The sequence below is a fragment of the Ostrea edulis genome, chromosome 9 (assembly GCF_947568905.1).
Source record: "Ostrea edulis chromosome 9, xbOstEdul1.1, whole genome shotgun sequence".
In the NCBI taxonomy this organism is placed as follows: domain Eukaryota; kingdom Metazoa; phylum Mollusca; class Bivalvia; order Ostreida; family Ostreidae; genus Ostrea; species Ostrea edulis.
This window is the reverse complement of record NC_079172.1, coordinates 634,835-660,164: the sequence shown is the minus strand read 5'-3', so window position 1 is coordinate 660,164 and position 25,330 is coordinate 634,835. Positions and strand designations below refer to the sequence as shown.

At 38.6% G+C, this 25,330-nt stretch overlaps 1 protein-coding gene and 2 long non-coding RNA genes across 3 annotated transcripts; 1 reads left to right on the top strand and 2 right to left on the bottom strand.

Moving 5' to 3' along the window:
• Nucleotides 1–581: 581 nt before the first annotated feature.
• On the bottom strand, nucleotides 582–2,464 carry LOC130049964 (uncharacterized). Its single transcript, XR_008798304.1, has 2 exons — nucleotides 1,490–2,464; nucleotides 582–680 (listed from the first exon to the last, which is right to left on the bottom strand). It is a non-coding gene; the product is annotated as an uncharacterized LOC130049964 (long non-coding RNA).
• A 1,963-nt stretch (nucleotides 2,465–4,427) lies between these two features.
• LOC130046287 (uncharacterized) lies at nucleotides 4,428–7,123 on the top strand. The gene is made up of 2 exons (XM_056148225.1): nucleotides 4,428–4,648; nucleotides 4,875–7,123. The coding sequence occupies exon 2, from the start codon at nucleotides 4,906–4,908 to the stop codon at nucleotides 6,562–6,564; it is 1,659 nt and encodes a 552-aa protein (XP_056004200.1). The 5' UTR covers nucleotides 4,428–4,648; nucleotides 4,875–4,905; the 3' UTR covers nucleotides 6,565–7,123.
• LOC130049963 (uncharacterized) lies at nucleotides 6,438–24,691 on the bottom strand. The gene is made up of 7 exons (XR_008798303.1): nucleotides 24,593–24,691; nucleotides 21,049–21,157; nucleotides 20,022–20,072; nucleotides 19,716–19,866; nucleotides 17,512–17,637; nucleotides 11,075–11,178; nucleotides 6,438–7,272 (listed from the first exon to the last, which is right to left on the bottom strand). It is a non-coding gene; the product is annotated as an uncharacterized LOC130049963 (long non-coding RNA).
• Between the last annotated feature and the right edge of the window lie 639 nt (nucleotides 24,692–25,330).

Below are 25,330 nucleotides of genomic sequence, written 5' to 3'. Positions count from 1 at the left end.
GTCAAGAGTGGATTGACCATGCGACCTAAAAATAAATAGGGGTTATCTACTCCTTTTGCTGTAACAATGAACCAAGTTTGGTGTCAATGAAGCAAATAATTCTGAAAATATAGGAGTCAATATATTACTATGTCCAGTTCAACCATTGACCTTTAACCACGTGACCTCAAAATCAATAGGGGTCATCTTCTCCTGAAGATATACCAATGTACTAAGTTTGATGTCTGTCGAGCAAAGGTTTCTCAAGATATTGAGTGGTCAGTATATTACTATGTCCAGTTTGACCATTGACCATGTGACCTCAAATTCAATTGGGGTCATCTTCTTCTGAAGATGTAACAGTGTACCAAGTTTGATGTCTGTCAATTAAAGGATTCTCAAGAAATTGTGCTGACAGTATATTCCTATGTCCAGTTTGACACTTAACCTTTGACCACATAGACTCAAAATCAATAGGGGTCATTTTCTCCTCAATTTGTACGAGTGTACCAGGTTTAATGTCTGTCAAGCAAAGGGTTCTTAAGATACTGAGCTGACACTATACTCCTAAACTATTTATGAAATAAAACTCAAACACCCAATACAGGATAAACTCACATACGCGAGTACAACAGAAGTTTAATCCTACACGTGTAAATGTACATAGATATCCGGAGGTTCATTGTTCCACACAACTCAATCTACAACAGAAAAAAAGAGTAATAATACAAAAATATGTAACGTATTTCGTGTCATTTCCTCACTAGAGGGCGCGTGATGCAAGCTTCACTCGCACTTCAAAAATACACAGGTAATTTACCTATTGTTTACCTGTACACAGGTAAGCTTTACATTTGCAGGGAATGAATAATATGTAAGTGAAAGCTTGAGTGACGAGCCCTCTGGTAAGACAATGCTTTCAATAAGCAATGCAATCTTATTCACTGATAAAAGAAATAGCTGGCGTGTGGATTCAAATTGTTGAATTTTAAAAAAAAACTTTGTGGGCCATTAAAACGACAGGAACACTTCAATCACGGATATATGATTTCCGATCATTTCTAATTCGCTCTATATTTACATTTCCGAAATCAAAGTCGCATATCATTTCAGCACCCCCCCCCCCTCCCCAGTCCGTGATGATCCTAGATAGAATAGATCCCTAGTAGCCCTTGCTTGTCGTAAAAGGTGACTAAATGAAGCGGTCATTCGGATAAGAACGCAAAAACTGAGGCCCCGTGTCACAGCAAAGGTCATAAGGTCCGAGCATAGGCCCAAATTTCACTGCCCTTCATCGGCAATGGTAATATCTCTATACTATACAGTGAGAAATTCTCGAGAGGGACGCCTACACAATACCCCCCCCCCCCCCCCGAAAAAAAAATTAGGTGAAAGGTGAAGACAACGAACAGTGATCAATCTCAAAACCACTATACAAGCAATACAAAATTGAAAATAGAGAGATGTGCAAACACGGACCCCCGGATATACCAGAGATGAAATCAGGTACCTAGGAGGAGTGAGCATCCCCTGTCGACCGGTCACATCCGCCGTCAGCCCCATATCTCGGAGTTATCCGTAGTCAAAATTAGTGTGCCAAGAACGGCCTAACAATCGGTATGAAACAAGTGAGACAGAATTTAACCCAATGTATTATAGCTCTACACATGTGAGAATCTCCTTAAGTCTATAAAATTCTGATTAGCGTGTTCAATTTATTGTCAGTATACACAAAAGTTTGTAAAATTCTGCTGAGCGTGTTAAGTCTATTGTCAGTATACACAAACGTCTGTAAAATTCTGTCGAGCGTGTTAAGTTTATTGTCAGTATACAGAAAAGTTTGTAAAGTTCCGCTACGGTCCCTCCGATGAGACCGCAAAAAACCGAGGTCCCGTGTCGCAGCAGGTGTGGCACGATAAAGATCCCTCCCTGCTCAATGACCATAAGCGTCGAGCATAGGCCCAAATGTTGCAGCTCTTCACCGGCAGTGGTGACGTCTCCATATGAGTACAATATTCTCGAGAGGGACGTAAAACAATTTTCAATCAATCAATCTGTTTAGCCTGTTAAGTTTATTGTCAGTAAACAGAAAAAGTCTGTAAAAATCTGTTTAGCCTGTTAAGTTTATTGTCAGTATACAGAAAAGTTTGTAAAATTCTGCTTAGCTTGTTAAGTTTATTGTCAGAATACAGAAAAGTCTGTAAAATTCTGATTAGCGTGTTAAGTTTATTGTCAGTATACAGAAAAGTCTGTAAAATTCTGATTAGCGTGTTAAGTTTATTGTCAGTATACAGAAAAGTCTGTAAAAATTCTGCCGAGCATAAAAAGTTTATTGTCAGTATACAGAAAACACCGTCCTGATTGCTGTACATAATTTACAGTAATAGTACAGGGTTTGACATTTACTTTTTTCAGCACTAGACCAGTCGGGCTACTTCAAATGATTTTTACTAGACCTGACTTTATATCAACTAGCCCTGACCAACTTTCCAGGAACCCCCCCCCCCCCCCCCCCCCCCCCTGATAGTTTCTCCATATTTAAATATTTCATTTAAATGACAAACGTTAAGTTTGAACCAAAACGTATTTAATTGTCTCAAAAATATCTTCATTAATTCTCGTCATTGCATTTGATTTTCAAACACGTTTTCTGTTTCTTTAAATTCTACCCGACACGGATATGCCTTAGTCTATTTAGCATAAAATGACCCCAACCGGCTTTTTATTTAATTTACATTTCATAATCCCTGCTTTGTTTCTTCCTAACCTTTTCTTTTTTTCTCCTGGGACGTCTTTCCTTGTGGACGAGAAGTCGTATTTAAATATAGAGACATTCCCGCACAGATGTCAACACTGATAAATAGCTGTTTACGACGTAATTTATTGACTTGATAAACACTTTATTATAGTAAATTCAAATAAACCGTTTAAAATTAACATCTAGTAGATGTCGTAAAACATCACTTCCGACCGCGACTTATTTGTTAGAACTAAAAATAAAGATTATTCCATCACACGGTTCAAGATTGCTTGCAAACTCTTTACAATTATTTTCTTTTAGTTAAGAATAAAATATCTTACGGTTTAAAGTAAAGCTTCTTGTTTATTTTTTAACACGACCAGTCGGACTAGTAAATCAACATTTTACCCGACCGGGCCTATCATTTAGTAGACTCGGTCGGTCGGACGTGCCTTAGTGTCAAACCCTGTAGTATGTAGTTTTATGATTATCGCAATGATACAGACTATTTCATCCCTATCTAACTGCGATATCATGTTATAAATTTGAAAAAAAAAAAATGGCTTGGGGTTTCTTAATAAGATATTTATTCAGTTTTAAAAATTCAACTTCCACTTGTTAACTCCCTCTAGATCCGCCACCGTGGTACTACAGGTGATCAGAAGGATACAGATTGATACGCGGGGAATAATTTACCTGTATAGTATTATGTTGTAAACCATATTGACCTGGGAATGTGTAACCGTCAATTGATATCTATCTATCTATCTTTCTTTCTGTCCATTGGGATGGGCATTCGTGGTCGAGTGGTTAGAGTATCGCGCTCAAAATCACACGGCCTCTCACCTCTGTCGGTGCGGGTTCAAATCGCTCGCGCCGGTGAGAAAGTTTCCCAGTTTACTTGCGGAAGATCAGTGGTCTCTTCCCAGGTACATTGTATCTGGGTTCTCTCTTCCACCAATAAAAACTGGGCGCCACCAGATAACTGAAAAATTGTTGAGTGTGGCGGAAAACATCAATCAATCAATCTATCTATCCATTGGGTAGAATTAGGACAGTGTGATTAATTTTATTTATTTATGATACAGGGAGTAAATGATAATTAATTTAATATTACTATGCGAGGCTGTCAGACGTTTGATTTAGCCTCTAAATGTTTATAATGTTTTGTTTTAATTAACAATACAATGCCCTTCACTAAGCGCTCAACAGAACTTTGTTTATTTCTGTGAAAGTCACACGCCACTCACATACATGTAAGTTTGTTTGGAATTTTACACTGGATAATAGCGAGCAGAAATTTACAACGTCGCGCCAGCATAAACAACCCTCAATGTAAACTAGTCTTTGGCACGATAAACAACCCTCAATGTAAACTAGTCTTTGGCACGATAAACAACCCTCAATGCAAACTAGTCTTTGGCACGATAAACAACCCTCAACGCAAACTAGTCTTTGGCACGATAAACAACCCTCAATGCAAACTAGTCTTTGGCACGATAAACAACCCTCAATGCAAACTAGTCTTTGGCACGATAAACAACCCTCAATGCAAACTAGTCTTTGGCACGATAAACAACCCTCAATGCTACGTCCGTAAGTGCTTCACCTAAATCAGGTGTTGTCTCTATATAAAACTTTGTCCAAACTGAGAGTGTAGTAGTGATTATTATATACCCCCCCCCCCCCCCCCCCCCCACACACACAGGCGCAATTGATACTGTACGTGGACAACAATGAAGGAATTCTATTTTACATAGATTGAAACAATTCTACCTTGTGACGTCAATGTTGACATCGCTACCCAACATGAACGAGGTCAAAACAAACTTTAAAACTCTATTTAAATAGATAATGTATACAGGCTGACGCACAGCACAGGTATTTAATCACAGGACTAATAACAGGGAGGCCATGTTGGATTTTCAGGTGAGACAAACTTAATATCCAAATTTGTGTGATCAATAAGATAGATCTACTCATTTTTAAAATAATCTCATACATTTCTGAAAAGGGGGGGGGGGGGGGGGTAATTCATTACATTCATGTCTGGTATATAAATAATCGCAGTGTATATAACATACTGTAATTCTAGCTGGTCATGTGATTCAACATATCTAAATCTTTAATCTAAATTCCCTATTTTAATTAACAGTGAACTCCTCATGTGACACCGGACATCAGAAATGGATCCATTCCGCAGAGCCCAGATTATCCTATTGTGTGACCTCTGTAAAACTGCCCACCTACAGAGTCACTGTGAACGTTGTGATATAAATCTATGCCAGACCTGTGTTGGGAAGCACCTCTCGGATTCGTCTATAAGACACAAAGTCGTCCTCTATAAATACAGAAAGTCTCTTAACTACTCAAAATGTCCAGACCACGCCGACGAACTCTGTAAACATTACTGTGAGAAATGTGACATTTCTGTCTGTTCTACCTGCGTCTCCTCAAGTAAACATGAAGGTCACGATATATCAGATATTCTGGAAAAACTCAGCTCTAAAACAGAAAGTTTACAGAAAGATCTGGACGAACTCGAGACCAGAATTTACCCGCGATATGAAGAAATGGCGTCCGATGTGCAAACTGAGAAAGCCCAGTTAGAAACGAATTACGGAGAACTAACAACAATTGCCGATCAACAAGGAGAAATCCTACACCGGGAAATCACCGCCATTGTCAACCAGCGGAAATCCGACATTCAGGAGATGAAAAACAAACACCTATCTACCCTGAATAAAAATACAGATGAAATCACACAGAAAATGGCGGAACTCAAACAGATCATGTCCGACTTGAAATCAATCCTAAAATCAAATGACGTCTCCTTAACCTCTACTTACAAATCTAGGACTTCTGAATTTAGAACATTACCGCCTAAAGTCCGAGTTACAGTACCCCGTTTGTCTGCTCAGAAAATAAACAAAGATCAGCTCAATGAGATGTTTGGTTCTCTGTCGCCATTATCCATTAACACAGAACATGGTGACACAATCAAGTCAGCAGAAGCTGTATCGTCTCCTCCAGTCAAACCACTGCTTGATGAGCCGCGCGTCACCGCCGCCATAGACACTGGGTATGACAATCTATACAGTGTTAGCTGTCTGAGTGAAGATCAAGTCTGGACACGCGGGAATAACAACACCATGAAGCTGCTCAACCTCCAGAGTAAACTACTGACATCAATACAAACCAAGTATGGGAGAGAACCAACAGACATAGCAGTGACACGGGACGGAGATCTTGTTTATACTGACTTTAGAAATAAAACTGTTAATTTAATTAAGAATAAACAGATACAGACCGTGATCACACTACAGGGGTGGAGACCTCTCACTGTCTGCAGTACCGCCTCTGGTGATCTCCTGGTTACCATGATCAGTGATGATGACAAACCATCCAAAGTCGTGCGTTACTCCGGCTCCACAGAGAAACAAAGCATTCAGTTTGATGATCAGGGTCGTCCTCTCTACTCATCTGGTGATTACATTAAATACCTCAGTGAGAACAAGAACCTGGATATCTGTGTGGCTGACCTGTTAGCTAGAGCAGTAGTGGTGGTCAATCAGTCAGGAAAACTCCGATTTAGATACACTGGTCATCCCTCTAATACCAAGCCATCATTTAATCCAGTCGGCATCACTACAGACAGCCAGAGTCACATCCTGACAGCAGACATTAAGAATAACCGTATCCACATCCTAGATCAGGACGGACAGTTCCTCCGTTACATTCACTGTCATTTACGCTATCCATCAGGTTTATGTGTGGACATCAGAGACAACCTCTTTGTGGCTGAGCATGTCACTGCTAAAGTGAAGAAAATCCAATATCTATAAACACAGTGTTAATTACACAACTCTACAGTGTTAATTACACATCTAAAAACCCTGTTCATTACACACCTAAACACAGTGTTAATTGCATCTTTGTGTTGATTACATCTGCTTGTTGATTACAGCTCTGTGTTAATTACAGCCCTGTGTTAATTACAGCCCTGTGTCTGTGATGTGTAATTAACATGTCCTTGTGTTTGTGAGTTTAACTGATAGAACATTAGTCTCTCACTGCTGTTTAGTAATTATATCTTACAATATCTGTATTATTATATCTAATCTTAGTATACTAATTAATAATTAGATTGTGTTACTAGTTAATTATCTATATACAATTAGACACATGTTAATCATGAAATGTAAATAAAGGTCAATCATTTCTTGTGATGTACTAAGTCACTTTGTCAGTATTTTGTGTGTAACCTTGAATTATAGTACATCTATACAAGTACACATATACTTGTTTGTGTGTGATAAACTACTAATTATTCTGTTTGTTAATTATGTATTTCAATATGTGTTTGATTTTACAATGTATATATTAGATAAACATGATACAGAGTTCAGTCTTACATTATTACTGAGTACTTACTTAGATTTGTAGTACTGTAACAGAGAGTGACACCAAACGTCCAGTCTTCATCACAGATCTTCAGATTCAAGGTCACAGTCTTCTGTTGACCATCAATAACATCACAACACTCTACAGTCCTACAAAACACAAAGTGTAATTATATCTAACTGTATTGTCAACAATTGTCTGTATTTCAGAACTTAATTATCTTACAAAATGTCCAGTCTATTACAGTGTGGTATATTTACATGTTTATATATATGTAAATGTAACAGGAAGGAGAAAACTCATGGTTCAACTGGAAATCGAATCCGAGACCCCTGTATAACTAGTCAGGTGCTCCAACTATTGAGCTACAGTGAACGGTCTAACAGAGACCCCTGTATTACTAATCAGGTGTTCTAACTATTGAGCTACAGTGGTCGGTCTATCAGAGACCCGTGTATTACTAATCAGGTGTTCTAACTATTGAGCTACAGTGACCGGTCTATCAGAGACCCGTGTATTACTAATCAGGTGCTCTAACTATTGAGCTACCGTGACCGGTCTAACAGAGACCCTTGTATTACTAATCAGGTGTTCTAACTATTGAGCTACAGTGACCGGTCTATCAGAGACCCCTGTATTACTAATCAGGTGCTCTAACTATTGAGCTACAGTGGCCGGTCTATCAGAGACCCGTGTATTACTAGTCAGATGTTCTAACCACGGAGCTATCCAGATCGATATCCATGGTTCATCTTAACATCAGCCTATGGATAGGTCAATAGTTAGAGCACATGATTTGTAATACAGGGGTCTCTGAAAAACTGGGCACCTAACTGGTAATACACGGGTCTCAGATAGACCGGTCACGGTAGCTCAATGGTTAGAGCACCTGACTAGTAATACAGGGGTCTTGGATAGACTGGCCATGGTAGCTCAATGGTTAGAGCACCTGACTAGTACAACAGGGGTCCCTGATAGACCGCTCACGGTGGCTCAATCGTTAGATCACTTGACTAGTAATAAAGGGGTCTCTGATAGACCTGTCATGGTAGCTCAATTGTTAGATCACCTGACTAATAATACAAGAGTCTCTAATATACTGGTCTCGGTAGCTCAATGGTTAGAGTAATACAGGGGGCTCTGATAGACCGGACACGGTAGCTCAATGTTTAGAGCACCTGACTAGTAATACAGGGGTCTCTGATAGACCAGTCATGGTAGCTCAATTGTTAGAGCACCTGACTAGTACAATAGGGATCTCTGATAGACCGGTCATGGTAGCTGAATGGTTAGAACACCTGACTAGTAATGCAAGAGTCTCCGATAGACCGGTACGGTAGCTCAATGGTTAAAGAAACTGACTAGTACAACAGGGGTCCCTGATAGACCGGTCACGGTAGCTCAATTGTTAGAGCACCTGACTAGTAATACAAAGGTCTCCAATACAGGGGTCTCAGATAGACCGGTCACGGTAGCTCAATGGTTACAGCACCTGACTAGTACAACAGGGATCTCTGATAGACCGGTCATGGTAGCTCAATGGTTAGAACACCTGACTAGTAATACAAGGGTCTCAGACTGGTCACGGTAGCTCAATGGTTAGAGAACCTGACTTGTACAACATGGGTCTCTGATACACCGGTCATGGTAGCTCAATTGTTAGATCATTTGACTAGTAATACAGGGATCTCTGATAGACCGGTCATGGTAGCTCAATGGTTAGAGCACCTGAATATTAATACAAGGGTCTACGATAAACTAATCACGGTAGGTCAATGATTAGAGCACCTGACTAGTACAACAGGGGTCTCCGATAGACCGGTCATGGTAGCTCAATGCTTAAAGCAACTGACTAGTAATACAGGGGTCTCTGATAGACCAGTCATGGTAGCTCAATGGTTAGAGCACCTGACTAGTAATACTGGGATCTCAGATAGACTGGTCATACGGTAGCTCAATAGTTTTTGTTTTGTTTTTGGTAGCTCAATGACTGGAGCATGTGACTAGTAATACAGGGGTTTCGGATAAACCGGTCATGGTAGCTTAATGGTTAAAGCAACTGACTAGCAATGCAGGGGTCTCTAATACACCGGTCATGGTAGCTCAATGGTTAGAGCCCCTGATTAGTACAACAGGGGTCCCTAATAGACCAGTCATGGTAGCTCAATGGTTAGAGCACCTGACTAGTAATACAAAGGTCTCCAATAGACCAGTCACAGTAGCTCAATAGTTAGAGCACTTGATTAGTAATACAGTGGTCTCAGATAGACCGGTCATGGTAGCTCAATGGTTAGAGCACCTGAATAGTACAACTGGGGTCTCTGATAGACCGGTCATGGTAGCTCAATTGTTAGGTCACCTGACTAATAATACAGGGGTCTCTGATAGACCAGTCACTGTAGCTCAATGGTTAGACCACCTGACTTGTAATACAGGGATCTCTGATAGACTGGTCATGGTAGCTCAATGGTTAAAATATCTGACTCATACAGGGGTCTCGGATAAACCGGTCACGGTACCTCAATGACTGGAGCACGTGACTAGTAATACAGGGGTTTCGGATAGACCCGTCATGGTTGTTCAATGGTTAGAGCACCTGACTAATGAAAGAAAGTAAAAGTGATCAAGTTCACATACCCCACGCTCCAACATTGCTTAACAATGTCTCACATAATGAATGGTAATGCTATGCATTCCTGCAAGAACAGCACAGACGGGCTCAAAATTCAAAAGGGGCATAACTCCAAGAAAAATAATTGAATCAGAATTTTCTGGGAATATGCACATCTACACAGTGTGTCCTTATTAACTATAAATTTTCATCAAATTCTGTTATGCGATCTCTGAGGAATTGTACTGACAACAACAGGACAGACGGACTTGAAATTCTAAGTTCAAAAGGGACAATCAGAATTTCCTGGGAATATGCACATCTACACAGCATGTTTCTATTAACTACAAAGATTCATGAAATGATGTTGAGTGTTCTCAGAGGAGTTCCGCTGACAAGAAAGGTTCAAAAGCACTTAAGAAGATGTCATTTAAGTGTTTTACACACCAATACTATATAACATGTTTGGCATCGCCCTGAGGTCAGAACCCCTACCCCAGGGATCATGAAATTTACAATTGTGATAGAGGCTTTCCTGCTCTACATCCCTATGCATTGAGTTTTTCTTACACATGTATAGTCGTAAAGAAGATTTTTTGAAAATTGGTCAAATTTGGGCAGTTTTTGCCCCGCCCCTAAAGCCACAGGAGTCCAGGAATTCTGAAATTTACAATTTATTTCCCCGTTGTCTTGAAGATGTTAACACACCTGACACGACAGGCAACGCATGACTACCAGCGATTTTTTTCCTTATATAACTGGTACCGATAAACGGTACCATTCCCAATGCCAAAAACTGTTGATTTTTCCCAATTTTGAGACTAAAAATTCCCAACTTACTTTCCGAAAAATAGACTGCTGACATCGTAATTTACTTAGTCTGAAACGTTGTACAAGTTAACTAAAATGTTCACTTCTGGTATTAAATCGAAAGTACAGATCATGGCAGTGCGCATGTTTTGTAGAGCTACAGCGATTCTAAAACAATCCAACAGCAAATATTACCGTAAAAAGTTTGTAAAGAGATGAATAGTTCTTGTTTTGTTCTCTTTTTTTTCTTTTCTTTTGGTTAAAATCATTTGCTGAAACATTAGTAGAAAATTCCCAATTTGTTCGATTTTGACGCTATTTTTCCCAATTGAATGGGTACCAGTACCAGTGGGTAGAAAAAAATCGCTGACAACGGATGTAGACCAATTGCAATAGGTCACCTGAGTTTCATTAAAAATATTAATGCTATATTACATATGCCCTGGCCATTACATGAAACATTTCACATGTAAATTCATTAACAAATCTGACATTCCATGGAAAATTTTCATGTAATTCCATTAACAAACCTGGCATTTTAAACACCAGTAGAGCTATCCAGGTCCTGCAATATGCCAGAGTCTCGGGAAAATTATCCTCATCAATCAACAGCACGTCTCCAGTAACCGTTACCCTACAATATTTATTTTCACATCAAATATTGGTTAACCACAAACTGATCCTTTACACCATTATATCATGCTTTTAGATCACAAATTTATACTCAAAAGATCGATACAATGATACTGAATGTCTCAAAATGAGACCAAAGCAGTGCACATGTATGAATACTGAGTCCTAGAAGTTCTATGAAAGCTCTATCTTAAATAGTTCAGGAGATAATGAAGAGGTCAGATTCTTATTAAAAGTAGATTTAGGTCATAAGGTCAAACACTAAATCAAAGTCTTGCCATAAAAATCTATACACAAAATATAAAAGCTTTTTCCTTAAATAGTTTAGAAGATATTAACTAGGCCATTTTTTTGGAAAGTAGGTGGAGGTCAAAAGATCAAATGTGATTGTACCACAAGGTCGTTTTGTCAACAAGAACCTATAAACAAAATATGAAAGCCCTACCTTGAATACTATTGAAAATATTTGGTAGGTTACATTTCCTTGAAATAAGGTCAAATTTCAAGGTCACAAAGTCAAAGGTTATAGTATGAAAAAATAGGTATTGTCATAAAAATTTAAATACAAAATATGTTCAGGAGATATTGAATACGTCAGAATGATCAAACTCCCAGGTTAAGGTCAAACTTCACAAAATAAGGTTTTTCCATAAAGAATCTATATACAAACAAGAGGCCCATGGGCCATATCGCTCACCTGAGTCACCTTGGTCCATATCAGAAGACTTTCCATAAATGTTTGCATGCAAAAACGTAGTCCCTATTATGGCGCTAACCTACCCCTGAAGACAATGGTTTTTGCAAACTTGAATCTACACTATGTCAGAAAGCTTTCATGTAAATTTGAACTTCTTTGGCCCACTAGTTCTTGAGAAGAAGATTTTTAAAGATTTTTCCTATATATTTGTATGTAAAACTTTGATCCCCCCTTGTGGCCCCATCCTACCCCAGGGGGCCATGATTTGAACAAACTTAACTCTACACTATGTTAGGAAGCTTTCATGTAAATATCAGCTTTTCTGGCTCAGTGGTTCTTGGGAAGAAGATTTTTAAAGATTGTCCCTATATATTTGTATGTAAAAATTTGATCCCCTATTGTGGCCCCATCTAACCCCCGGGGGCCAGGATTTCAACAAACTTGAATCTGCATTATGTCAGAAAGCTTTCATGTAAATATCAGCTTCTCTGGCTCAGTGGTTCTTGAGAAGATTTTTAAAGATTTTTCCTATATATTTGTATGTAAAACTTGGACCCCCCTTGTGGCCCCATCCTACCCCAGGGGCCATGATTTGAACAAACTTAACTCTACACTATGTTAGGAAGCTTTCATGTAAATCTCAGCTTTTCTGTGCTCAGTGGTTCTTGAGAAGAAAATTTTTAAAGATTTTTCCTATATATTTGTATGTAAAACTTTGATCCCCCTTGTGGCCCCATCCGACCCCCGGGGGCCATGATGTTAACAATTTAGAATCTACACTATATCAGGAAGCTTTCATATATTAAATCTCAGCTTTTCTGGCTCAGTGGTTCTTGAGAAGAAAATTTTTAAAGATTTTTCCTATATATTTGTATGTAAAACTTTGATCCCCCTTGTGGCCCCATCCGACCCCCGGGGGCCATGATTTTAACAATTTACAATCTGCACTATATCAGGAAGCTTTCATATAAATCTCAGCTTTTTTGGCTCAGTGGTTCTTGAGAAGATTTTTTAAAGATTTTTCCTATATATTTGTTTGTAAAAATTCGATCCCCTATTGTGGCCCTATCCAACCCCCGGGGGCCATAATTTGAACAATTTAGAATCTGCTCTATATCAGGATCTCTCATATAAATCTCAGCTTCTCTGGCTCAGTGGTTCTTGAAAAGAAGATTTTTAAAGATTTTTCCTATATATTAGTATGTAAAACTTTGATCCCCCTTGTGGCCCCATCCGACCCCCGGGGGCCATGATTTTAACAATTTACAATCTGCACTATATCAGGAAGCTTTCATATAAATCTCAGCTTTTTTGGCTCAGTGGTTCTTGAGAAGAAGATTTTTAAAGATTTTTCCTATATATTTGAATGTAAAACTTGGATCCCCTATTGTGGCCCCATCCAATCCCTGGGGGCCATGATTTTAACAATTTAGAATCTGCACTACCTAATAAAGCTTGTCTATAAATTTCATCTTTTCTGGCCCAGTGGTTCTTGAGAAGAAGATTTTTAAAAGATGCCACCAAAATTTCACATATTCTTAATTATCTCCCCTTGAAAAAGGGCATGGCCCTTCATTTGAACAAATCTGAATCCCCTTCACCCAAGGATGCTTTGTGACAAGTTTGGTTGAATTTGGCCCTTGGGTTCTGGAGAAGAAGTCGAAAGTGTGAAAAGTTTACAGACGGACGGACGGAAGGACGACGGACAAAATGTAATCACAAAAGCTCACTTGAAGCTTCGGTTCAGGTGAGCTAAAAATGAAAGCCCCACCTAAAATGGATCCAAATATATTTGATAGATTATGTTTCAAAAGTAGACCAAAATCCTAGTTGAAGGTCACAAGGTCAAAGGTCACGATATAAAATGAACTGTCTTGCCACAGGAAATATATGTATACAACATATAAAAGCTGTCATGTAAATTTGAACTTGTCTGGCCCAGTGGTTCTTGACAAGAAGATTTTTAAAGATTTTCCCAATATATTTGCATGTAAACTTTGATCCCCTTTTGTGTTCCTAACCTATCCCTGGCCCCTGGGGCCATGATTTTCACAAAACTTGAATCTGCACTATGGCAGAGAGCTTATGTGTACATTTCAGCTCTTCCGGCTTAGTGATTCTTGAGGAGAAGGTTTTTAAATGACACCACCTTATTTTTGCATTTTCGGCATTATCTTTCCTTTAAAGGGGGCACAGCCCTTCATTTGAACAAATGTAAATCCCATTCATCCAAGGATGATTTTTACCAAGTTTGATTGAAATTGGCCCTTTAGTTTTGGAGAAGATTTTAAAATTTCTCAGTGTAATTTCACTATTATCTTCCCTTGGAGAAGGATGTTGCCCCTCATTAGACCAAACTTGAATCCCCATCACCCAAATATTATTTGTTTGAAATTGGCCAAGTTGTTCTGAAGAAAATGAAAATTTGAAAAGTTTACAATGACGCAAATGACAGACAACAGAAAGTTTTAATCAGAAAAGCTAACTTGAGCCTTCAATTTGCCTGTTACTTAGGGGCAAGTATCAAAAGATCGATGTTGGATAAAAAAATAAATTCAAATAGTTAGGGGGAGGGGGGATAAAATATCCCGTAAGTTCCTGTCATCCAACATTGATTACACTTTAGTGGAAAGAGAAAAATGACAATTAAGCTATTGTTAAAAAACACATAATAACATTACATTTTAATAAACATCTAATAGTTTTAATGTGCACTTTCAATTGTGAATAAACAGTAGAAAATTACACAGAGTGTTATTTAAAATCGTATGTTTATACTTGTTAATCAATTAGTTTCAACATTCTAAAGGGGGGGGGGGGGTCTTGGTGAAAACTATTTGAATTTAGTTTTTTAGGTCACCTGAATTCATTCAGGTGACCTATTGCTATCTGTTTTTGTCCGTCGTCGTTCGTCGTGCGTTAACATTTGAACATTTTCAGCTTCTTCTCTGAAACCCCAGAACCAATTTCAACCAATTTTGGCATATAGCATCTGTGGGTAGAGGGGAACAAAAATTGTGAAATTCATGGTCCCTGTCCCCCTGGGGCCTGAGGGGTGGGGCAAAAACCTTCAAAATGAGTGTAATTTTAAAAAATCTTCTTCTTTACTCCTGGACATCAAGAAGCCAAACTGTGGGCATAATTATAATGAGCGTTGAGCCCTCTACCAAAATTGTGAAATTCATGGCCCCTGGGGCAGGGGTTCTTGTGTTAGGGTGGGGCTCAACAATCTATTGGTCATATAGTGAAAATGTAGAAATTCTTTGAAAATCTTCTCTGTCTCTGGGTATTAAGTAGACAAACTAATAGCATGGTAATGATGAGCAAGGATGCCTCTTTATACCCCCCGCAACAAGTTGTGGGGGGGGGGGGGGGATACTGGAATCGGGTTGTCCGTCTGTCCGTCCGTCTGTAGACGCAATGGTTTCCGAGCTCTAAAGCATTATGCTTTCCACCTACCGTCACCATATCATATATATGGACTACCCATGGGATGAAGATGTTCCCTATCGATTTTGGGGTCAAAAGGTCAAAGGTCAAGCACACTGGACATCGAAGTAGCAATATGGTTTCCGGGCTCTAAAGTGTTATCCTTTCCACCTACAGTCACCATATCATACATATGGACTACCCATAGGATGAAGATGTTCCCTATCGATTTTGGGGTCAAAAGGTCAAAGGTCAAGCACACTGGACACTGAAGTAGCAATATGGTTTCCAGGCTCTAAAGTGTTATCCTTTCCACCTACAGTCACCATATCATATATATGGACTACCCATGGGATGAAGATGATCCCTATCGATTTTGGGGTCAAAAGGTCAAAGGTCACGCGCACTGGGCATTGAAGTAGCAATATGGTTTCCGGGCTCTAAAGGGTTATCCTTTCCACCTACAGTCACCATATCATACATATGGACTACCCATGGGATGAAGATGTTCCCTATGGATTTTGGGGTCAAAAGGTCAAAGGTCATGCGCACTGGACATCGAAGTAGCAACACTCAGAAAAGAGGTAGTTTATACCTATTACCAACACCCTTTGGGAGATTGGGGTAAGCGGGGGGTATTTTTAGTGAACATTGCTCACAGTACCTCTTGTTAAAAATTGTGAAATTCATGACCCCTGGATCAGGGGTTCTGGTGCTAGGGTGGGGCTCTATAAGTCATATAGTGAAAATGCATTATTTCTTTGAAAATCTTCTTCTCTGTCCTTGGGTATTAAGTAGACAAACCAATAGCATGGTTATGATAAGCAAGGATGCCTCTTTCAAAATTGTGAAATTCATGGCCCCTGGGTCAGGGGTTCTGGTATTAGGGTGGGGCCCTATTGATAATATAGTGAAAATGCATTTTATTTCTTTGAAAATCTTCTCCTCTGCTGCTGGGTATTAAGTAGACAAACTAATAGTATGATAATGATGATTAAGGATGCTCCTTTCAAAACTGAAATTTATGGCACCTGGGTCAGGGGTTCTGGTGCAAAGGCGGGGCTGACCATATAGCTATTCAATGTTTCTTCCATCCAAAAGTAAAATTCTTATATTTAAACACAAACCTAATTCAAACATTGGAAGATTGTTACATGATACTCAGGTGACGTATAAGGCCCCTGGGCCTCTTGTTGTGAAACATTGAACGTTTGATCTCCCCCCTTACTTGCGTGATATGTGATCAAAGGCTATTCAACAAGAGGCTCATGGGCCACATCGCTCACCCGAGTCACCTTGGCCCATGATTTTTACAAACTTTAATCTGCATTATGTCAGAAAACTTTCATGTAAATTTGTACTTTCCTGGCACAGGGGTTCATGAGAAGAAGATTTTCAAAAACCGTACCTATATATTCGCATGTAAAACTTTTATCCCTATTGTGGCCCTACCCTACTCCTGTGGGTTTTGGTTTGAACAAAATTAAATTTGCACTGTTAGAAAGGTTTGATGTAAATTTCAATTCTTCTAGCCCAGTGATTCTTGAGAAGAACTTTTTAAACGACTCCATCCTATTTTAGCATTTTTGTGATCATTTCCTTTGAACAAACTTAAATGATCTTCACCCAAGGATGCTTTTTCCCCAAGTTTGGTTTGAAATTGGCCAGTGGTTCTGGAGAGGAAGTCAAAAATGTAAAAAGTTTACCGACGGATAGACAGATGACGGACAACAGGTGATCAGAATCAGGTGAGCTAAAACAGTTGAAATAAGCATTTTTTCCTTCTATAAAGTACATGTTCTGAGTGTCCTTGACTTTTCAAAAATGACCTTGAACCAAACGTCCCGTCCCAAGAACTATTGCTGATCAATTTCTGATGAATGGTTTAGGAGACGGGAATCAAAAACTGTTGAAATAAGGAACTTTTATTAACTGAGTGACCTTGGCCTTTCCACAATGACCTTGATAGACTTTGGTCCACAAGTCCTTACCTGAACATTTGTGATCAATTTGATCAATTTCTGATGAAAAAGTTTAGGAGATATGAGGTGGAACAGACATGACAGAGAATGTATTAATGCTCCTCAAATTTTTTGGGGATCATAAAAGTTTACTTAAGAAAGGACGGATGGACCACAGATAAGGGGAGATCAAAAAAGCTGACATGAGCTTAGATTTCAAGTGAACTAAAAAGGAAAACAAAATTACCAGCTCCATACAAAAGGCTATCTCCAAAAATGGATCAGATCTGATAGTAAGAGAACTGCTTTCTGCTTCTAAGAAATAGGATCTGCTCCATCAGCAGGGTGTCAACATCTTTTAAGGTCCAGAAAGCTGAAAAACCAAAGTAGCATTGAGTGCTAGAATCACCAGAAATCAGACAGGCAAGTAAAATTGTCCGCAAGTTGAAAATGCTCAGTAAATTTTTTGAAGAGAATTTTGTCAAGCGACTTTGTTCTCTGTTTCATGATAGAATATGAATAAGAACTCTGCAACGCAGGGCATATGCTTCCGTAATGAATTTATACTAGCTTTTCTGATTTTAACAAACCTGAATCTGCACTATATCAGAAAGCTTTCATATAAATCTCAGCTTTTCTGGTTTAGTGGTTCTGGGAAGAAGATTTTTAAAGATTTTTCCTATATATTTGTATGTAAAACTTTGACCCCCTATTGTGGCCCCATCCGACCCCCGGGGGCCATGATTTTAACAATTTAGAATCTGCATTATATAAGGAAGCTTTCATATAAATCTCAGCTTTTCTGGCTCAGTGGTTCTTGAGAAGAAGATTTTTAAAGATTTTTCCTATATATTTGTATGTAAAACTTTGGTCCCCTATTGTGGCCCCATCCGACCCCCGGGGGCCATGATTTTAACAATTTAGAATCTGCATTATATAAGGAAGCTTTCATATAAATCTCAGCTTTTCTGGCTCAGTGGTTCTTGAGAAGAAGATTTTTAAAGATGTTTCCTATATATTTGTATGTAAAACTTTGGTCCCCTATTGTGGCCCCATCCGACCCCCAGGGGCCATGATTTTAACAATTTAGAATCTGCATTATATAAGGAAGCTTTCATATAAATTTCAGCTTTTCTGGCCCAGTGGTTCTTGAGAAGAAGATTTTTTAATGACCCTACCCTATTTTTACCTTTTCTTGATTATCTCCCCTTGGAAGGTGGCCTGGCCCTTTATTTTAACAATTTAGAATTCCCCTTACCTAAGGATGTTTTGTGCCAACTTTGGTTGAAATTGGCCCAGTGGTTGTTGAGAAGAAGTTGAAAATGTGAAAAGTTTACAGACGGACAGACGGACGGACAGACGGACGGACGGACGCCGGAATACGGGTGATCAGAAAAGCTCACTTGAGTTTTTAGCTCAGGTGAGCTAAAAAGTCTTTGTTTTAATACATTTTCTGCATATTACCATATAAAACTCTGATTTCATATTCTGCCCCCACCCTACCCCTGGGGTCCTTGTGTTCAACTTCAATTTGAATTAAATGCAGCTACTTGCATACTAATAGCGAGCGCAGTGCTCTGGCTCATACTGCAAGCTCCAATGACTAAAGAGCACAGAATAATCCGAGCTAAATCTGAACCTTTAACTGAGGATCATCCCAGAAGTCCCTTGTCAAAAATGGCGGAAATCTCGATAAGTCACATTTTGGACTATATGAATTTCTTTGAAAGGATATGTTAAGATTCCTACAGAGACTTTAAGAATTGGGCGATATTCAGAGAGGAGTGGTTTTCTGAGGGGCCGATTTGGAGAAGTTTCACTGTATAATTTCCCCTTTCAAGTTGACACGCTGCTTCATTTGAACAAACATGAATCCCCTTTTCCCAAGAATGTTTTGTGGCAAGATAAAAATCCTTCCCTGCTCAAAGGCCATAAGTGCCAAACATAGACCTAAATTTTGCAGCCCTTCGCCGGAACTGATGATGTCTCCATGAGTGAAATTTTGTTGAGAGGGGTGTTCAACGAATCGATATACAATTGACAGACGGCGATAACGAACGGGCAGATCAATAGCAAACGATCACCTGAGTGACTAAGGTGACCTAACAATGCATTCCTGGTGAGTTAGGTACATAGAATATACTGGTAATATAAAGAGAAGATAACGAACAGTGATCATGCAATTTTCATAAATTCCACAAAGTATACAAAATTAAGAGAATGACAATTTATACCTATAGGTATATATCATAATTGTAAGTAAACTGAGGCAATACATGTGGTTATGTCTTTAACTAGTAACCGTAGTCAAATTCAGAAAATTCAAACAGCATTATAACTCTAAACTTAGATGATTTGAAAGTGCTGCATTGTAATTCATCTAGTCTAAGGGAGATAACTGTAATATCTGCTTTCATGCTCTCTACAGTCTGAACTTATATAATTGAATACTTCTCTTGAATCTTCTTTGGAAAATTCCCATGGATTACTACATCTCAGCAAGATCACAGTTATATTTATTAAAGCGTTCACCCTCTACCAGCACTCCAGCAAGTAATGATGGACTGAGGAAAAGTCATATATCCAGCATCAACCACTGTCTCTACAAATATCCAGCAATATGTTATGAATTAAACTTCAGAATGTAAATGAGGCTGATATGAGTCACAAATATTGCCAGCTAGTGAACGTCAAGACCATCAGGAAAAATGAGTCTCCACGTGCCACCCTTGTCTAGAGCAATAGGTAACCACTGACCTGGACAGTGCTGCTGGTCAAGCGGCAGATTCCATCTACCAGGGCGGGCTTCTGAAAAAAAAAACCATTGACACCTGTCACTAGTCCAAGAGCATAAAAATGAGTTCAACAAGAGGCCCAGGGCCACATCACTCACCTGAGTCACCTTGACTCACATTTAAAGATTTTCCCTATATATTTGTATGCAAAACTTGTGACCCCATCCTACCCCTGCGGCTATGATTTGATCAAACTGAAATCTGAAATATGTCAGAAAGCTTTCAGGTAAATATCAGCTTTTTTGGCTCAGTGGTACTTGAGAAGATTTTTAAAGATTTTTCTATATATTGGCATTTAAAAATTTGATCCCCTATTGTAGCCCCATCCAACCCCCGGGGGCCTTGATTTTAACTAACTTGAATCTGTATTATATCAGGAAGCTTTGAAGTACATCTCAGCTTTTCTGGCTCAGTGGTTCTTGAGAGGAAGATTTTGAAAGATTTATCCTATATATTTGTATGTAAAACTTTGACCCCCTATTGTGGCCCCATCCAACCACCGGGGGGCCATGCTTTGAACAAACTTGAATCTGCATTATGTCAGGAAGCTTTCATGTCAATCTCAGCTTTTCTGGACCAGTGGTTCTTGAGAAGAAAATTTTTAAATGACACCACCCTATTTTTGCATTTTTGCGATTGTCTTCCCTTTGAAAGGGACATGGCCCTTCATTTGAACAAACTTGAAAGCCCTTCACCTAAGGATGCTTTGTGGCAAGTTTGGTTGAAATTGGCCTAGCGGTTCTTGAGAAGAAGTCGAAAATGTGAAAAGTTTACGACGACGACAGACAACGAACAAATTTTGATCAGAAAAGCTTACTTGAGCCTTTGGCTCAGGTGAGCTGAAAAGCATCAAGTCTAGGTCTCCATTTTTGCCAAAAAATACATGCAACATAAAACAAAACCTGTATATACATGTATAACAATAATATCTGTATTTTAATTACTTATAAAGAGTCAGACTTCTGAATCCTGTTTGTGATTCTACTTACCATCAACTGTTCGAAGGCCGATTCTGAATACCCGTAATTTCAGTTGGATTGTAGGAATGCGGTAAATTGAGTACTGTTGCCTGCCGACTGACCAGACTTCAGTCACCACCTATAGGGGAAAAAAACTCACATGATTAATGAACATATTTGATATATATTTTCAATAGTATGTTCCTATTGCGATTAAAGAGCTTGAAATATTAGAATAATGAACTGCGTTTCATCTACTACCTCTAGATATGCATATGCCCTACCATGGAACAAGATCCCGATGAATGTAAAAACATAACAATATAATCAAGAGGCCCAGTGGCCACATCGCTCACCTGAGCCACATTGGCTCTGCTGTTGTTCAGGGTCAACACCAAAGTATAACAAGGTCTTGCCATAAACATGATAAAGAATTCATATTCAAAACAGTGCTCCAAGTCACATCTACTATCAGGTCACAAAATGGCCACCTAGAAAAATTTCTGGTCGCCATTTTCATATATCTAGTCGCCATGTTCAAAATTTCTACTTGCCATGGTAAAAGATTTTGTAAATAAGATCTACAAGTTTTTTTTTTAATTTGAATATCTTTCAAGAAAAAAATCAACACCTATGTATGAGATTTGTTTGTTTTATTTTTAAACTGAATAGAAATGTGCTGTGAAACATGCTGGATGCTAACAAGTCAAGTATTTACTCTGGCAAAAGTTGTATTGCATTGGGCCATCCTGTATATTTTACAGTACGCTTCTGGGGAAGAAAACCTAGCGTTCCAAACAAGGATTTACTTTAAAGTCCTCAACTAGAAAACTGACACGGTCAGCAAGGGCCCCGCCGAGGGTTATTAGAGGAAAGTGACATCTGTATTTGATATAGCAATGTTTGGGGCTGGTATATATGTTAGAATTAATAATATATAAAGATACACTGGAATGCCAATTTGTGAAAAAGGAATCATGAAGCATATTTTTGAGAGACTAATGCAATTTAAATTACTTCTGTTTGACACACTCATGACATCCACTCAAACACAACAGAGTGCAACAAAATCCCATTGTAATAGGGGACTCAAAATGGATAACTGGTACAAAATATGGTACATACTATTCGAAAAGGATTATGAATTTGACATATTGATGTCTTGGAAAAGGAAATTCTGACATCGGGGCTCTAAGCGTTTTCAAACACATTGTCATTTGATAAAAGTGTTCTACATTTTTAAAAACAGAGATTAATATGTCTTTACATGCATAGGTGAGAAAGTTTCCATTATTCCTAGCCGAGACATACCATGTATGCGCAAAAAATGCATAAGCAAATATCAAAATACTCACATAGAAAATGTGGACGAAGCGCAGCGAAACACGCCATTTCGAGATTTTCACCGACGAAAGCTCGGTAACAGTAATGAATAAGGTACACTCATTTTGTATCTATTTTGTGACTTTCTTTATCAAAAGGAACAGTTCTCTAATGTGTAACGTGCAATTGATACATAATTCAATAACTTGAAGCATGAAGCAGTTTCACTTTGCAACCGGATATAAGAAATTTTATTTCGTATTCCGATCCCGATCGAAAGTTGTTGACTGGGAATGACGTGTTTTAATTCAATATACATGTAACATCAAGCATTTTTTATATTACATTAAAAAAAACCAAATAAATACACATACACAAAATTTGAAAACTGTACGATAAAAACTGTTTGAGTTATCGTGTCACAAAGAAAGTGTTGACGGACAGACAGACGGACGGACGGTCGAACGGACGGACAATGTGATTACTATAGGGCTTCCCGCATTTCATGCGGGGCCCTAATAAGTGGGCCTTCACTGCTTATGCGAATAAGAGCTTCTACTTTTGTTGGATATTTTACTGAACAATCAGTACCAGCATCAATAAGAACACTACATCCCGAGTTTGTAATTGTCTGTGAAAATTAGCTGCAACAGTTGCCTCGCTCGACTTACTGCTAATAATGCAGTCACGGACAAGACGTGTATCTTACTGTTACCGTGAATAGTCACAGTTCCACATTTGAAAGATGTACACCAGGTCGTGGTGAAATCGGACAATGGGTGTCCAGAAATGGTGGACGTTGCTGGCTGATTGGCCTCACAAATTCTGCAAAACATTTTGCAATCTCTATATCAACCATGAAAATGCCTTATCAAGACTGAGGTTCTTCCTTTACGTTTGCATTTTTCTTTAGACACAGAGTGATTAAGAAAAATAATAAAAACGCAAAAAAATCGATGGAATTCGGCCGGATCAAAAACATTATTTCTTAAATCTTTTTTTTTTCACATCTAAAAATAAGAACTACTTATGAATATATTCCCTTGGCTCTTCCGGTAATGCAAACCATGATGACACCCCCCCCCCCCCCCCCCACTGATAACCAGCCATGCCACTTCATGACTGAAAAATCATTAATTATAATTCTAGTTTTGTGAATAAATTTCAATGTATCCTTACAAAAACAGTGGAGAGGGTCTCAAATATGTTGCAATTTATTCAATATTATTTGAGAGTGCTGAAATATTTCATCATTGTGTTACAACTAGGATTATGTACAATATTATAAATTTTGTTCAAATTTTCTCTACTAAAGCATGCCATTGCTACAAGGAGATTATTATATGAATTTCATTTTTAAAAATCAAATAGGTGTGTATTAGTGACTTGGAAAGATAGAAAGTAAAAATAAGGAAAGTAGCCTCTATTTTCGAGAGTATACAGTTCAGAACAAGTCACGGGTCAAAGGTTAAGTAAGTCACCGTGAAGGCGGCAGAAATAAAATGTATAGGTATAAAAATATTTCAATCCCATTCATGTATAAGTTTTATGTTTTAATGACTTGATATAAAACCATGGGAGAAAACTAGAATGGACTGTTTCTGCTGCCTAATTTCAGTCATATACTGAGTATTTGGCAAATAGATATTGTTTAAATTAAACCTAACGAAAGCATGAACATTACAAAATATGTACATACCTACGTAGCTCCGCTCGCTCAAACGGTAGCACCGTCAACATATTATTGATTATCGCACTTGAAACAACAGATGCATTGCTCGACTGCCCCCGATACAATTCTACAAACATACAGTTTACCATAGGACGGATCATCTAGGGACGGATCAACTGTGGGACGGATAAACCTGATACCGGATGGTCTGACATGGATGCAATTCGAGGAGTTCCGATTGACATGGATGGCATTCAACCGTCCGAATTTACTCTTACTTTACTCTGACATGAGGCTGTGAATATTTTGGCTTTAATGATTAATTTGTTTTAAAGTTTTCTTTTTTCTATTTAAGTAACAAAAACGCTGACCGGTAAATATTTGTTCAAAACAGTCAATTTCATCTATTCACAGGTGACCCCCCATAACATCACTGCATACAATATTTTCCGTTCCATTTTCTGTTCCGCGTTTTAGCAACACCCATGAAATTTGAAAAACCCGTCTGTCCTGAATATTTCTTTCCTGCAACTCAGGCAAAACCAAATAACCAGAGGAATCTAAATAAATGGTACCTACGTGTAATAGTACTGTACCCGACAGTCATTTTCGCTAAGTACCCGCAAATATAAGCTTTCTGTCTGATCATGCTGATTCGGCATCCATCTTCGTTTCCGCTGCAAGTGTCTTCTGCTTCTTCAGGAAAGACAACTCTTGTTTTAGCAATCCATATTCCCGAGCTTACGGAATGACTCGAGAAGTTCCTTTCAAGATTTTTTTTTTTTTTTTTTTTGGTTGTTCCGGATCAAGAAAATTTTGCAACCAAAGAGAAGGAAGGGGAGATCTTTTTATATGACCCCCCCCCCCCAACTACCATAACCAAAGGGGGTTGGGGTACACGTACTCCCGTATCTTTTAGATCTGCAAACGTAAATTCTAAAAAAAATCTAAATTTTATAGGCTATAACATCTAAATATAAATTGAAAAAAAAATGTCAGCGTACATTTTCATTCTTGACACCCCTCCCCCATTTTTACTCACCCATGGCGTGACGCCATTGTGCAACATGATTTCAGGTTTGCTCCTATATATGTGTAATCTTCAATATATTTTCAAAATTTCTACAATAGCGGATCTGGACCTTTTTTTTTTTAAATGAGAGAGATGCAACCCAAGTGTGTATCTTTTTCTCCTACCCCCCCCCCCCCCCCCCCCCCCCCCCCCCTTGTAAACGTGGAGATCCCAAAATGGCAAAAATGGACTATTTAAAAAACAAACATAGGTGCATGCCTATAAACAAAATTGATATGTTTTTT